The 16,947-nt window shown below is 36.6% G+C and overlaps 1 protein-coding gene across 1 annotated transcript in view; it reads right to left on the bottom strand.

Moving 5' to 3' along the window:
- Positions 1-16,947, bottom strand: part of Xpr1 (xenotropic and polytropic retrovirus receptor 1) — a 144,506-nt gene that overhangs the window by 63,586 nt on the left and 63,973 nt on the right. The window contains exons 3-4 of the mRNA XM_050135156.1: positions 11,375-11,476; positions 579-802 (exon numbers count right to left, since the gene is read on the bottom strand). Coding sequence (XP_049991113.1) covers positions 579-802; positions 11,375-11,476 — 326 coding nt within the window. The remainder of the gene's footprint in view (positions 1-578; positions 803-11,374; positions 11,477-16,947) is intronic.

Genomic DNA, 16,947 nt, shown 5'->3' with positions numbered 1-16,947 from the left:
CATTTATTTTTATTCACCACTATAAGAGCTTCCTTCAAATAGTAGGCAAACTGCTGTTCTCTGAGCCAAAGGTACCCATAAATAGCATATGAATTGTTTTTTTAACTAAGTGTATATGTGTGTGGAGACTTGAAGTTGGTGGTATTTTTCTCACTTGCTATCCCCTCTTTATATTACTGAGGCAGGCTGTCTTGCTGAGTCAAGAGCTCTCCACTTCTGCTAGTCTGGCTAGCCATATTCTCTGGGAATTCCCGTCTCCTTCCTGTATGTGTAAATTACAGGTGGCTGCCATGCCTGCCTGGCTTTAATGTGGGCTCTGGGAACTTGAACTCTGGTGCTCGCACTGCCATCTCCTCCGCCCTACGAAAGTGTGTGTGTGTGTATCTTAAAAACTATTAACTTTGCTAATAGTTTTAATCCTTCTAATGCATGGTTTTTGGACAACAAAGACATCTAAACTCGAACAAGAACCCCAAGAATAAAGACGATGTCACCTTTGGGGGACTCTGTGTAGATCAAGGTAATTCCACTTACTGGAGTTTACTTTAAAATGCCACTCCCTAGGGTAATCTAAGCACCTGATAGTTCTGCAGCAGAATGAGGCTGAGGTAGAACTCGCTGAAGGCCAGCTTAAGGTCTTTAATATTCCTATGTTGGACACGCTCCTCATGGGACAGATGGAAGACTGGCTTTCTGCGTTGTCGCAATGTAGTGACCCCAATGCTTTCTTTCTGTGCATCCAGTGAAGACTGAAGCTCATTCTGAAGTGTAGCAAACCTGCGCTGAGCCTCTGCCAGCTTCTCTGTAAGGAAAGGGCATTGTCCAATCAGGTTAAAGATATACATGTGAAAAAAAATTAAAAAAAGATATACATGTGAACAAAACACCCAAACATATAAAAGCTTTTTAAAAATTTAAAATAAAATAAAATATACTCATCTTCTAATCTTATATAAAAAAAAGAAGTGACAAGTGGTCTCAATTTTGAATTGTTTTTGTTTTTACTGAATTCTAATTTTTTTGATTATACTAATTTTCTTCCCTAGAATTTCTAGGAAAAATATTACACATGATGTGTAGAACCAGATGGGAGAAAACATTTTGGCACAACATCTGTACATTCTACCTCATACTTTACTCCCTGCAAAACTGTTACTGCACCTATTTTCATAGATTAAAGAAATGTGCAGTCACTAAGAGTGAAAACATAAAACAGTACAAATATTATGAATTTGGAAAACAAACACAGAATTTACCGTATGATCAGCAACACCCATGCTAGGTATATATGTAAGAGAACTGAACATAAGGCATCCACAGAAAACCTTGCATACAATATAAACAAGTTCTTATACCAGCCAAATATCTATCAAGTAATGAGTGGATAAACAAAAGGTAGTGTGTGGATATACAAACATATACAAAATGGAGTATCAACCACACAGAAGAGTAAGTATCAATTTATGCTACAACGTGGATAAGCCTTAAAGGTATGTTAAGTGAGATAAGGCAGACAACCCCACCCCCAAGTATGATATGACTCCACTTAGATGAACTGTCCAAAATAGGGAATTAGCAGCTGGCAGTAGCCAGGGAAAGAGAAGGTAGAGTGACTGCTAGCAGGAATAAGAAGCTGTATGCCTTTGAGGAATGACAAGAATGTTCTGGAATTAGATAGTGATGATTGTACAATATCGTGACTATACTTAAAATTACATATTATAAAATAGTAAACATTGGGGATAGGGATATAGTCCAGTTATTAAAGTGCTTCCCTGCATGCATGAAGCCCTAGGATTTAACCCCAGTATCTAAATAAATAAATTAAAATAAGTTTTCTTTTATGTATCTTATTTTAAAAGAGCTCTATATAAGATATATTTCTGAAGGCCCAGCAAAAGGGCCAGAGGGACTTGCTGCAAAAGTCTGACAGCCTGTGTCCAATCCCTAAGACCCACATTGTGGGAAGAAAGAACCAAGTCCCCCAAATTGTAATCTGGCCTCCACAAACACACTGAAGCATACAAGCAAACACTAAATAAATGTAATTTTACAAAATGTTTAAAGAAATGTTCCTGTGTTTACAACTTCATACACAAACAGAAGTAGAATCAAAGCTCTGATTGCCGTATTTCCCATTGTACCTCAACATTTCTCTAAAGCAGGTACTCAAACAGACTAAAACTAATAAGATATGGGTTAAAAACTAGACTGTTAGTGAATACATGTGTTTCTGTTATTCATATATAGTTGTACCTCAGTACACTAAGGACTGGTTCCACAATCCCAAAGGATGCTCAGTCATACCACAAGGAAGTGCTAAACTATGTTTATAGCAGCATTATTTGAATACTTTTAACAAATTTTCAAATAAACAAAAATAATGTTTTAAAAGATTTGTTGTAAATTAAAAAAGTGTTTCCTTGTTTGAAACTTCTTATTTAATTCCAAAACCTAAAAAGTATTACATGAAAGGAGATCTTGTGTTACCTGCTGTTATTAAAAATGAATAGTTTTAGCTCGACAGTGGTGGCTCACGCCTTTAATCCTAGCACTCCGGAGGCAGAGGCAGGTGGATCTCTATGAGTCTGAGGTCAAGCCTGGTCTACAGAAGGAGTTCCAGGACAGCCAGGCTACACAGAAAAACCCTCTTGTGGGGTAGGGGTGGCAGAGTAATTCACAGGGGAAAAAAAGGATAGGTATGAAATTAATAAAATTCCTTTATCAAATCAAGCTGTTTCTAAACGAACTTCTATAATTTGTATGACTAATGAAAGCAGTTTACTATAAGCATATAAACAGCCCAAAGTTTGCAATTCAGCTAGATGAAACATTTATTTCTTTATGTAAGTAGGTTTATGAAGGAAGTATGTGTGAGAGATTATTCTTTCACCACCCATCAGGAAGGGGGAGTGTCACCAGAGAGCTAAACTCCTCACAAATGGAGCTTTCTCCAGTGAAAATATGGTAATAGTGTCTAGATGGTGCGGGAGCAACACTGTGTGAGAGAAGTTGAATTTGTAGCAAAAAAGAAAAAAAAAAACTGGTGGCAAACATATCACTTTTACTCGGTGTTTCACAGGAGGCACTTGTTAGAGCCCGTTGGCCCCAACATAGATAACTATTTTCCCTAACTGGACTGGTACGGAGCTGCAAGGAATAATCAGACACAGCTTACACGGTCATCACGGAAGGGCAGCTCAGGCTTCTTCTCTCCTCAAGACTTCCCCATGTTTATCATCCAAACAACTTTTATACCAACACATAAACTGAGCGGGAAAAATACACTAGACCTGTCCTCTAGGTCACCAGGTGAATGGAGTTTTGTCAGGTCCGCATCTACCTGCCTGCTGTGTATGCTAGCTGTCACGGAGGCTTGAATCAGCATCTCTATAAGGCATCCTCCAAATTACAAAAAAAAAGGAGCAACAACATCATGACCCTTTGTTAGACAGAGACAGCCTGTCTGCAGGGCTACGTGACCACCTCAGATTGGGCCTATGGCTTTAGTGCCTGGCTACCACACCATATAGAAATATGGGCCTACAGGCACTCATAGCCCCCATCAGAGCACCAATGAGATGATATGTTTTATGATATCAGAAAAATCAGTAACTTCATTAAAAGCTGTGCCTCAAATAGTAGTTCATTTTTAAACCCTTCATTGGAATTTTAACTAAATAGTTAACAAATGGAAGATTAGGGTTAAAATTCATTTTTTAGAAGCATTTACAGTAAATATCTTAAAATGTTTAACCAAAAATAACTTTCTCAAAGACTTAGATATAAGAGTTTTAACTGATTATCTGAAATGTCTGGAGACAGTTTCAAAAATCTTTGATTATAAAAAAAAAACTATGATACTCTACAAATTGAAGAAGAAACTTATACAAAGCCCACCCCCAACCAAGAAGCTATTTCAATTGATGCTTGCTGGGAAAGGGGAGATGAGCTTTCTTCCAGGCAGTGTCACTAGGTCAAGCCCCATGCACAGAAAGAAGCAGTTGGCCAACACAGGACAGATTCCGGGTTTTCTCCTGGTTTTGTTATTTTTGTCTTACTGGCTTTTTTGTTTGTTTGTTTTTTTGTTTTCCTTTTCTTTTTTTTTTGAGAGAAAGAGAGAAAATATTTGTTTATTAAATAGGGTCTCTGTGTGCAGTTCTGGCTTCCTGGAGCTTGTTCTGTAGACCAAGTTGGCAGATTTCATAATTTTGAAATATCATCAAATAATTTTGGTTTGAGGTTAAAAAAAAATTCTAACAATTTCTGAAATGAGCCTTATAAAAACTGCTGCCATTTTTATTACACATTTAATGAGAAACAAGCATTCTCATTATGACAATTATAAAGTCATTATAAATTGCCATTAAAGACAATTATAAACTATTGATCAGCTCTAAAAAATTTTCCTATTGTTTCCTACAATATCAAAGAATCAGCAAAGATTCAATTAGTTATATAAAAGTAAATAAGCACATCCACCTCACTAGTATGCAAATTTGTATTTATCCTTAATAAATGGTGAAATGAAACAAAGTACAATTATTATTTTTACCAGTAAATATGTGATCTATAATCCAATTTTAGATACTCTAAGTCAAGTAAAAATTGTGGGGGTAAAAAGGTGTCATGAACGGAAAAAATTTAAGCCCTGACTTATAATATTAATATAATATAAACAGTTGTGGAAGTGCATTGTTTAGAGAAGAGATGAAAAAGCATAAGAACACGTTCAGTATAGATGCAATTTTTCCTAGGAACAAAATCAGGGTGGGAGCTATGCTATACATACACACACTATTTGCCATGGTAAGGATGGAACCTAGGGTCTCATACATACTAGTCAAGTACTCTACCGCTGAGCTATGCATTTTGCGCTCCTGCTTTCTTTTTCTAAATATACTGGTTGAATTCACAGATGCAGATTCCATTGGTATGAAGGGTTAATTACATATTAAAATAACTGTCTCTTACATTCCACAATCACACGTTAGTATATGGAATTAAGCAGATTTATGTTCAAATATTTGTTATTAACTCCTATGATTTTAGTTGAGTTTATTTTTCAACTTTTGTAAGCCTTTCATAGGTGAAAAAAAAAAGATACAACTCTCCTAAAAAGCACTTGTAAAGTTTAAGTGCAGCATAAAAATGCCACGGGCATAGCTAGCGCTCAGTAAATAATGATTAGACAATAGCAGTAAGAAGGAGTTCTAGGCTTCTCTGTTGTGGAGACTGTCACACACACTGAAGTGTAGTATTATGACTTTTATATTCATTGGCACTGCTGCTTTTTTCATAATTTACACAATTCTCTTCCTCAGAAGTTATTTCTATTGGATTAATCTCTATCCTTAACCACCTGACTTTCATTTTATGTTTAATAATTTATTTTTTATGTATATCTTGAGATCATGCTCCCCATCTCTAAAACCAACTCCACTCTCTCCCGGGAGGCCCAGAAACCCCCTTCACTAGGGCAGGTAGGGAGTAAGTCACTAAGGAAAGCACCTGCCTATTTGAAGAGCTCTGAGTCTGCTGTTCACTGCAGAATAGGCCCAGTCATACGAGATGAAGCCATTTGGGCTCACTGATTTCAGTGGCAACAAAAGGACCCTGAAGAGAAAGGCCAGATGGTAGCATTTAACCCCCAAAACAAAATGGGTGTGCTTGTCATAAAAGGTAACTGAGTGAGTCACGACCAGAACAGTTTAGCCCACAGGATTTTTAGCTAAGGTTAATCGATCAAGGTTTGTCTTAGGAATGAAACAAATGGGCCAACTATTAGAGTATTGCCTTATTTATCACTGTAAAGTATGCACAGTCTAGTGGAAGACAGTTGAGTTTAGTCAACTGATATCTTGTTTCCAGACCTAGAAGCAATTCACAACAATGAGACTCCTTACTGAAACACAGCAGGCTGCTTTCTCTCTTGCCACTTCCACAGGAATATATTGCTAAGTCTTTCCCCAATCCTTCTTCAAAGGGCCCAGTGGCCATCTTCTAGGGTGACTGTGGTTTGTGGAAAAGGAAACTTCCAGACATTTCTAAAATTCTCAGGCACCAGCTTTTATATTGGTTTCCTTTTACTATATAACAAACCAGCACAAACTTAATGGCATAAACAAATCAAGCATGATGTAGCTGGGTTCCTTGCCAGTACAGTTCTCAGGACCATCTAGAGTTTGGGATCCTCTGTCACACTTACTGGGATGTAGCTGAATTGAGTTGTTTGAAGTTGTAAGACTTAGGTCTCTACTGAATGTCAAAGTTACCAACAGAGAAACTCTCACTTCAAGTCCTTCTCTACATTGTATGCAGGGTTAACTTAAGTCACTTTTAAGGATTCACCTAGCCAGGTTGGGCTAACCTGGGGTAAGTACCATTACTTAAAAGCAATTGATTTGAAACCTTAATTATTCCTGAAAAAACTCTCTTCTAGAAGGCATTGTGTGCTTGAAGGCTATCTTAAAATTATGTCTACAATAACAACGCACTGACAAATTTCCAGAATCTTCCAACACTACTGCAACTTAACAATCACACTAACCGTAGACATTCAAACCATCAAGTGCTCGTCCAGGTTTGGCTCACAGTAGAATGTTGGTTTACTGATTCATCCTATGACAACTTTCTTAGTTCTAAAATGGGTAACTGGAATAAACTTTAGGCTGCAAGTAGGATTTCCGTACTGATTGTAATCCAGAAGTAAGAATAGTGTGGTACAGGGAGCTAAGCCTAAGTTCCTATAACTTCCTAGTATCACAATAAAACTTTAAAGGTGTCACCAGACAGTTGAAAGACAAATGGATGGTGATGCCTATGCAAACTATCACTTAACATAGCATTAGCTTTACTTTGTACAAAGTTGGATGGCTCTTGGGAAATATAGATCTTATTGTTAACTTAAGCAAGTGTTCTCTCCCATAGCAGCTGCTCTTCTGGATAAGGTAGCTTCACTGGAGCAAATCAATACAGTCCCTAGCACCTGGTATACACCTGCACACCTGGTAATGCAAGTATTCAATTGCACTCTAGGCAAGGCAGCTAGCTCTTCACCAGGTAGAGACCATTCTTGACCCTTAGATATGGCCCTGCTACCCACTGGGATTACCCAAACACTTAGCAGGTTGATTATATTGCTTCTCACAGAGTCTTTAAAATCTTTCCAGTGTAGGACTGTATCATCTGCAAACAAGGGCAATTTGACTTCTTCCTTTTCTCTTTGCATCCCATTTCTTTTCTCTTGCCTTAAAGGTCTGGCTAAGATTCTAAGCACTACACTGAATAAGAGTGACAAGAGTAAATGCCACATCTCATTTTAGAGGAAATGCTCTCAATTTGTCCCTATTTATTATATGGGTTATGAAAGGGCCTGTCATATTCTGCCTTCATTATGTCAAGGTATGATCCTTCTATTACTAGATTGCTTTATTCAGGCTTTTTATAATGAAAGGATGGATATGGAATATTATCAAAGGAATTTTTCTACATCTATCAAAATGATCATGTGATTCTATTTATATGCTATATTTCACTTATTGACTTGCATATGTTGAAATTCTTGCATTTCTGTAATAAAACTAACTCAATCACATATGATTTTTTAAAATATACTATTGAATATGGTTTGCAAGTATTTTATTGAGGTTGTTTACATTTATGTTCATCTTGGAAATTGGGGCCCCTCATTTTTAAAAGTTCCTTCTTTCCCCATGGTCTTTCAATTGTAAAAATATTTTTCTATAAATATAAACAACTGTTCTTTTAAAATTAAACAAAACAGATAGAAAAAAGTAAGAAAAGTAATTTGTATCAGGTTTTCAACTGAAAACACTTCTTACTCTTAATAAGCACAATCCTAAGTAAGAGGCCTGGGAATTAATCTACTTTATAAGCAAGTGTTTGTTGGCGTAGGAAGGTTAAATAGTTTTTTTTTGTTTTGTTTTTTTTTTATGAATAAAGGGTTTTTTCTTTTTAAAATTTATCTATTAGTTGTGTATACAGCATCTGCCTGCACCCCTGCAGACCAGAAGAGGGCACCAGATCTCATTACAGATGGTTATGAGCCACCATGTGGTTGCTGGGAATTGAACTCAAGACCTCTGGAAGAACAGTCAGTGCTCTTAACCTCTGAGCCATCTCTCAGCCCTAAATAGTTTTTTTAAATGATAAAATTAAACAAAATCATTCAGGTGGTGCTGGCACACACCCTTAATCCCAGCACTCAGGAGGCAGAAGCAGGCAAATCTTTTGAGTTTGAGGCTAGCCTAGTCTACAGAGTAGTTCCAGAATGGCCAGGGCTACACAGAGAAATCCTGTCTTGAAAAACTAACAAAAAAAAAAAAAAAAAAAAGAAAGAAAAGAAAAAATTAAACAAAAATCTTAACTTTAAAAATTAAAAATGTAATTAGTTGATAGAATTAGCACTTTAATTATTTTATTTATTTTTGGGATTTTGGTATGATTAGAAAGATAAAAAATTGGGAGGTAGTAAAATGTTTGGATCTAGACTATAAGTCATTTAAAGACTGACCATTTTTAGGTATTAAGTAATCTGCGCTACCTTAGTAGATGAAGGTGAGTTAATAAATAAGCTCAAATAGGTGGTGCACACAACTATACCCAACACTGGAAAGCCCTGTCAGGAGGACGGTATCAGAGGCTGGTTTGGGCCAAACAGAGCTTCTCTTAACCCTTCCCAGAAGGTAACTCATTAGTTACTTATGGCTTCTCTCAGGCATGAGTACCTGAAGACTGCAGTTTATAAGACAATCTGCTGTGAAGAAAGCAGCTAACTAGGGAGGAAAGTGATACTGTCTACACGTGCCAAATTCTATTTCCTGTCTTCCAATCATGTCCAATCATATTACTCACCCCTTCCTGACCTGGCAAAAACTCAGTCAGTGACTATCAATTTGTACCCCAATGGCCCTGTCAATACACATAGATAAGTTATTATCTCACAGTATCCAAAAAATTTAATAACAGCCAACCCAAAATGATTTTTGAAAATTGATCTACTCCATGATATTACTTTTCAAACTGAATCCTGCAATCCAATATGGATCAAAAGCAATGTTCAAAACTAATTTAGGTTGGGTAAATTCTAATTCCAGCACTTGGGAGACAGAGACAACCCAATCCTGTGAGTTCTATATAGCAAGTTCTAAGCCAGTCAGAACTGCACAGTGACACCTTGTCTTAAAACAAAAACAAAACCCCAAAATTTAGTGAATCACATTTTAAAAATCAATCAGAAAAAGTATTTAAAAAATAGATTAAAAGAAGACAAATATTGTTTGTTTAAAAACACTTAAATGATTTAAACATTTGTGTATTCACACTCATAGGTGCATAAGCACACATAAGATCTGAAGATCTAGCCAGGTGTAGTGGCACACACCTTTAATCCCAGTAGAGGCAGGTATATGTATCTCTGAATTCGAGGACAGCCTGGTCTACAATGCAAGTTCCAGGACAGCCAGGGCTACACAGAGAAATCCTGTCTGGGAAGAAAAAAAGCAAAACAAAACAAGGTGGGTAGCTGTATATTTGCATATTTAATCATAAAGTAGATTTTTTTTTACTATAACTCTATTGTTATGTGAATCAGTCCAGAATGTTGGCACTAAGGTACAAGAAGCACTGAGTTTGCTAGGCAAGCACAATATAAAGCAATAAGGGTAAAAGAATTGAAAGTACAGGGACAAAATGAATAAAATGACTGATAAAAAGATATCAATACAGGGTGTGACATGACTGGAATAAAATGAAGATGTGAAGGAATTTGAGCTCTCTAAGATACAAAACAAATAAACAAAACGAATAAATAGGGGACTAGAGTAATAACTCAGTGGTTAAGAGCCCCGTTTGCTTTTTCCGAGGACCAAGATTCAATCCCCAGTACCACATGGTGGCTCATGACCATCTGTAACTCAAGTCCCAGGGGATCTAATGCCCTCTTCTGGTCCCTGCAGTACTACATGCACACGGTACACAGACATGCATGCAGGCAAAAAACCCCATAAACACAAAATAATAATAAATGTGTATGTATGTATGTATGTATCCAGATGTTAGAGAAGGTGTATAAAAAGCTTAAAGCCTGGGAAATATGGTCCTAGAATTTTATGGAATTTACTAATCTGGAGGAGAGCAATTCTGGGCAAATACAGCCATGAGATAATGTGAAAAAAGTAGATTGGAACCAAAAATGGACTGTCCACAAAGGCAATTAAGTCACCAGGATTATACAGAAAGTTGAGATAAAACTTTATATTGGGAGGTAAGCATCTTTATTCTCAGTGAGCAACCAAGAGATCAGCAGTAGCAAATACACAGGAGTGGCCAACTCTACAAGATACCAGATGTTCATAGATCCACTTTGCAGGATACACAGCAGTACTGATTTTGGAAAACAACAGCATCTAAAAATGTCACACCAAGCCTCTTAGGGTTTTGGCATCTGCTTTATACTGCTTCTTACCTCTCTCAGTCTCCCACTGTGCCATATACAAGAATAATCAAACCTATCTGAGGGTTGCAGAGAAAATATCTGAATAAAATGCTTCCAAAAGTTGTACACAAGCTAGGAGGAAAAAAAAATCATCCTTCGAAAAAGAAACTAATAAAGTCATGCAACTAGTCATTTCGGACTAACCCATACTAGTAGTTTTGATTGTTTGCTTTTAATGATTATGTCAGTATTAAGACTATGGTATTTCCAAAACCTTTGCCAAGAGAAGAGGGAAATCCGTTATTGACCATTACATCTAGTAGGTGATTCCAAGCATAAAGGGGGTACATTCAGCATTGTACAAGGGAATACATATAACGTTTATTCAAAGTCTGGATGAAGTCTCTCTGAATCTAAATCACTGTTTTGATTCTGTACTCACAAAACTAATTTTCAACTAGGCTCCACAGGATTTGTGATGCTTAAGGCAATGCTCTAGGCAATCCATTATAAGGACATTGCTTTACTAATCTCTGTTAAGTACATTAAAACATACACTTTAAACAAGCTAGGCATATAAAAATATAAAGTTAATATTTTCTTTTCAAGCTCCAACAGCATCTTGCAGATGACACTCGTGAGACTATGCATTAGAGAGATGAAGATGAGTGTTCTAGCCAATGAAAGGGCATAAAATTAACCTAAGTGATAATATGACAATGGGGATTAAAATTTATAAAAGATAAAATAAAAGATATAACAGAAGGTCTTATAACCTGTAAGGGAACCTAGGCAATGACCACATAAAGTACCAATTGCATTACTGCAGCATAAACAAGGGAAGTCAGCCTCAAGCAACACTGATCATGTCTGAAGGGCATTGCAGAATGTCTTTTTTTCTTTGTGACTACTCACCTGAATAAAATGTGTTGATTTTGGCAAGTTCCTTTTCACAGGTTTGGAAAAACTTCTCTTCAAACTTGGCAAAATATCTCTTAACTGTATCCTCATCTGTAACTGAAAAGCAAGAAAAAAAATTCAAATTTAAGGCAGAAGGCCAAGTGGGGAAAGTAGAGTAAAAATAGGACTACTTTCTTAGTCTTCAAAAAGCCAGTAGATGTCTGTATGTAAGTGCCTGGCAGTGGAAAGAGGCTAATCCAAACACACTAGTATAATACAAGTTATCATGTTGAGAAGAGAAATGCTTTAAGACTTCAGAACACAGAGAAAATTCTGTAGACAATCAAACAAGTTTCAAGGTGCTGGCAGCTGAGCTGAGTAGAATTCATGTAAGAAAAGGGAAATTAAATATTTCAGAGAAGAAAAAAATACAACAAAGAAATAAAAGAAATGAGACTGCAGCATGTTTCTAGAAAAATAGGTTAGATTATTCTGTTTTATGTTGTTAGCATTTCCTCATTTTTATTTTAGCTGTATAGACAGGGAAGGTGGTGTGGACCAGTGGGTGTAAATTAGAGGCTTGCTAGGTAATGTAGTGACTGACAAGACACCTGTACAAGTAGATAACAACTGGCACCTTCAGGACAGAGGGGGATGACTTCTGAAAATGCCCATTTGGTCACTTTTGTGTGTTAATATGACTAGTAAGATCTTTCTGGACCAATGGCATGTTTTTCTGCTGACTAGATCTACTCTGTGAGTATTGTGCTAGACCTATCAACTATTAAATATACTAGAAATGCTGAAGAAAAGTAGCTCCAGGGGCTCTAAGAACCATGTGAGATTTGCCTAGACACTTCCCAGATCTTAACCAAAATATAGAAACATTCTATTTCTGGATCTAGGGTAACTTAACTTGAGATGTATAGAAAAAAAAACAGGCTCCTTTCCAGCCCCCAGATCCTAGACTCCAAGTGCAAACCCAGAAACCCTTAAATATTCCACCTGTGTAAGAATAAATGAAATAGCAGTTCCCTAAGAAATATAATACACACACAAATTCATAGCACTAGAAATACTTTAAAGAGAGACAAACGGCTTAAATAGTCTTTAAAAGCTTGTCAAATCTGAACAGTGAGCTGGCTCAGCGAGTGGAGGTGCTGGCCATCAAGCCTGATAATTCCTGCAGTACAAACAGTAGAAAGAGAGAACAGACTCCTTCAAGTTGTCTACAGGATAGCAAATGTGCCCCCCACAAATAAATAAGTATAATTAAATAACTTTTAAAAAAGGTTATCAAACCTATTCATTTAATTTGAACAACATAACTGCAAAAAATTAATATTGTCTCGCCGGGCGATGGTGGCGCACGCCTTTAATCCCAGCACTCGGGAGGCAGAGGCAGGCGGATCTCTGTGAGTTCGAGACCAGCCTGGTCTACAGAGCTAGTTCTAGGACAGGCTCCAAAGCCATAGAGAAACCCTGTCTCGAAAAACCAAAAAAAAAAAATTAATATTGTCTATTTATTATTTGTAAAATTTTTTATGTACCCACTATTCTATTTCATATGCTTTAAGTCTAAGCATACAATGCAGAGTGTTGCACTGATTCTTCAGAAATATGGGGATGACTTTATGTTTCTATGTAAAAGTAGTAATTAAGATATAACAAAGGCTACAGCTATTACTCAAGGTCACTGAGAATTATTTTTTTTTTCAAAGCATAAAGCAGGCCCCAGCACTTTTTAAGGAAGCTGACCCTGAGTTAAGAAAACTCCATGGTAACAGAAGCTGTGCTTAGAATAGCATCTAACTCCAGCTAATTAAAAATAAGAACAATAAATTAATTTCCTATATTCTTCATTTTAATTTTATTCCCTATTGTTAAGAAAGAAACCCCAAAAGCAAAAAGAGGCTTGGTTATATTTGCTTTGCTTCCCTATTAACAATAATAAGACAAAGTAGCAAAGTCCAACAATTTAGTTTAAATATGGCTTCTATTCTTTAAAATAATTAAATTATTTTAATAATTTAAATAATAAAATAAAACATTAAGGTTTATATAGAAGCTACATATTCAAGAACATCAACATCAAATATTGCCAAAGACTTGGAAACAAAAACATCCATCTATGAATTAACTGTGAACAATCTACTTTCTTATTTCAAAGACTATTTCATCTAAACCACTAGCAGTCTGTTATCTCTATTCACACATAATGCAAATGTCACAAATCTTAACAGAATACAGTAGGGTTACAGCAACACGGGGAGTGATATCTGAGGCTAAAAAGGAGAAACCATAAATAACAACAGCAAGGGCAGCTGTGCAGAAATTAATGAAAGATGGTGTTTTTGTCCTGTCAGATTTCAAAGACCTGATACACAAAGGAACTACTAGAAGCACACTACTGGTACAAGATTAGAAAACAACAGAGAGGACAACTCAAAATAAACTTGCATATAAAGGAGTGGATTATACAAAGAAGTCTCTCTTAAGCACTCTGCAAAATACAGAGACCATGAATAAATAGTTAACATGTCTACAAAATGAAGTATCTCACTTTAAGAGATGCCATAAGTGCAGTTGACAGAGAAGCAGGCAATAGGAAAATTTATATGTGCAGTATTTAATAAAAAATTCATATTCAAAATTTATTTTGGGGCTGGTGAAATGGCTCATCATGTAAGAGCACTTGAGTTCAGATTCCCAGATCCCAGCAAAATTTATCTCAGAAAATGTTTATAAGCCATCACTAAATGATTTTTAACTTCTTAATAAAATGAGCCAATTAAAGCAAATCATAGAAAAATAATAACTGGCCAAAAAAAGAAATTGAAAGGAGGCTCAATATCTCAAATGAATTCAAGATCTAAAATATAAAATGAAATTTCAACATCAGATTGGAAGCAATTTTAAAATAGTGATATCATTTTGGCAATAAGGGCAAATCAACACTCTTATTCCCTGTCGATATCTATGTGAATCTGCAGTCTTTCTAGGAAGACAGTTTGGCAGTAGTTATCAAAATGTTCAGTATGCTCAATCCCACACGCAGGAACGTGCTCTAAAGGAATCTACACAAAAATAATGTATTTTCATGGATTTCATACATCATTATTTTAATAAGGAAAAAGAAAATAAATTAGCCCAGTAGTTATACTATAGCAATCATTTTCTTTTTTAAAAGTATACATGTTTTTTTTTTTGTTGTTTTTTTGTTTTTTGGTTTTTTTTTGGTGGCACATCCTAAGGGGTCAGTTGTGTCCAGATTAAGCTCAGTATCTGCTCTCCAGCCACTGACCATCAGAAACTCATTGCAGTCAACGATGAACACAAGCTTGGTACTGTCTATGAACAGTGAATGGCCACAGAAGTAGTTGTTGATGTTCTGGGTGAAGAAAGGGTTGTGGAGTCCAAATCAATGGAAAAAAACACAGTTCCCAGGAAATAGGGTTTCTTGACCCACAGCAGAGTGTGCCTATTGTTGAGTCAGGGGCACTTTTGTAAAAGACCAAGGAGAATTGAAAGGAAGAAGCACAAGTCTATTGATGGATGCCAATCTGAATGCTTTTTTGTTTTTTGTTTGTTTGTTGTTGTTTGAGACAAGGTTTCTCTGAGCCCTGGTTGTGCTCATTTTAAAAAAATGAGAGAAGGATATTTCTTGACTGACAGTTACTACTCTGCTCTGGTGGATGGAGCCCCAAAGAGCCTGAAGAATCTGAAAACTTTTCAGTCTCTCTAAAGATGATATCCTCCAATATGCTGTCTGAAAGTCCTTAAACAAAAAGGGTATGGAGTACAAGACCAAGGCACCCATGATTCATCATCTTGTTACTCCACATGTCCTGAAACTCAAATCTAATGTATTGCTCTGAAGAAAAAATGCACTAAGGAAAACAAAGAAGAGGCTACAGAAGATGCTAAACTTTTGGCCAAGAGAATGAAGAATGCCAAAGAAAAATGCCAGAACAGACTGCCAAAAGACTTTGGCTGTGTCTTCTCTGAGAATTTCAAATTCTGAGACCAGTCAAAAATAAATCTTTAAATTGGGTGGTGGCGGTGACGTCTTTGATCCCAGGCAGAGGCTGGGTTAATTTAAGTAATAAGAGCTAGTGGGACAAACATAAGCTAAGGCCAAATTCACATAATTAATAAGTCTCATGTCATTACTTGAGAGCTGGCTGACTGGACAGAGAAAGGGTAGCTACAGTAAAACATACCCTAAACTCAATAATTAGTCACAAAAAGACTAAGTTTAATTCAAAGAGAGCTAGCATGAAAAAGCACAAATCTTGGTAAGGCACATCAACATCTCCTGTTGATTAGCATTAACAGGAAAAAACTGAAGTGCACAAAAACTTGAGAGCTGATGAAGAATGACTCAGAGACTGTTGCTGTAGAGATCCCTTTGATCTGGACTAAGCAGTCAATTATGCAAACATAGTCTGATTTTGTCATTTCTATAACTGTCTTATACCTACTTCACATTTGTGAACAATTTCTCACCCAGCCTGCCATGCTCCTTAAGAGTATCAATCAAAGCAAACAGCTTCCACTGAGCAGAAATCACCATCAAGGGCTTTACAACCACTCTCAGGAATATTTTAATTTTATACCAAAGAGGTCATTGAATCTCTAATGCGGTATCTGGGTTAGACAGATCAACACCATGCCTCTCAAAACCCAATTTAAAGCTTCTACTAATTCCATTTCATTCCTGGTGTTTCATCAAATATCCTGATATTCTTCTATAAAGAATACTCTTAATTTCCAGCTTTGAGAGATACCTAGGCTAGAACTATGCCTCCTTTATTTTTATAAGTCCTATGTCAAATATATTATCTTATATAATGTGGTCCATATATTATATTTGAAATGTAAATGTTGAAATTATATTAATATGAGGACAATTTATTTTTGTAATGATTTATGAAAGTTAAAAGTCAACAATTGGCTAGGTAGTTGTAGAGCACATCTTTAATCCCAGCACTCAGGAGGCAGAGGCAGGCAGATTTCCAAGTTTGAGGCCAGCCTGGTCTACAGATTGAGTTCCAGGACACCCAGGGCTACACAGAAAAACTTTCTCTCAAAAACAAAAAAGTCAACAATTGATGATGAATGGTTCAATGGACAAAGCTACATAAGCCTGTGGACTGGAGTTTGGATCCCCAAAGCCCAAGAAAAAGCTGGGTAAGTAAGGCTACTGTTTACTATCACAGCACATAGGAGACAGAAAAAGGGGATCCCTAGGGCAAGCTGGCTACCTAGACTAGCTGGAATTGGTGAGGACAACTTGAAGGAGTTGGTTCTGTCCATGGATCACAACTTGGACCATCAGAGTTGGTTGGCAGTGAGCATTTTTACCTGCTGAGCCATTTTGCTTCCCACCTGCTGTGATTTTCTTTTTTTTCTTTTACTCTCAGTGATGGAAAGTCTGCCTTCTAGAATCTATCTAGAGAACTTTCGGTTGTCATAACTCACTTAACAGGGTACTAGAAATCTAATGGGTACAGACCAAGTACACTGTCAAAATGTCTTTCAATGCCCAGCAATCCTTCCCTGCCCCTGCCCCTCCCAAATAATAT

This window comes from Alexandromys fortis, unplaced genomic scaffold (assembly GCF_014885135.2).
Source record: "Alexandromys fortis isolate MF-2015 unplaced genomic scaffold, M_Fortis_MF-2015_v1.1 scaffold_21, whole genome shotgun sequence".
Taxonomy (NCBI): domain Eukaryota; kingdom Metazoa; phylum Chordata; class Mammalia; order Rodentia; family Cricetidae; genus Alexandromys; species Alexandromys fortis.
Note: the sequence above shows the minus strand (reverse complement) of the source record. Positions and strands in the feature narration are given on the sequence as shown.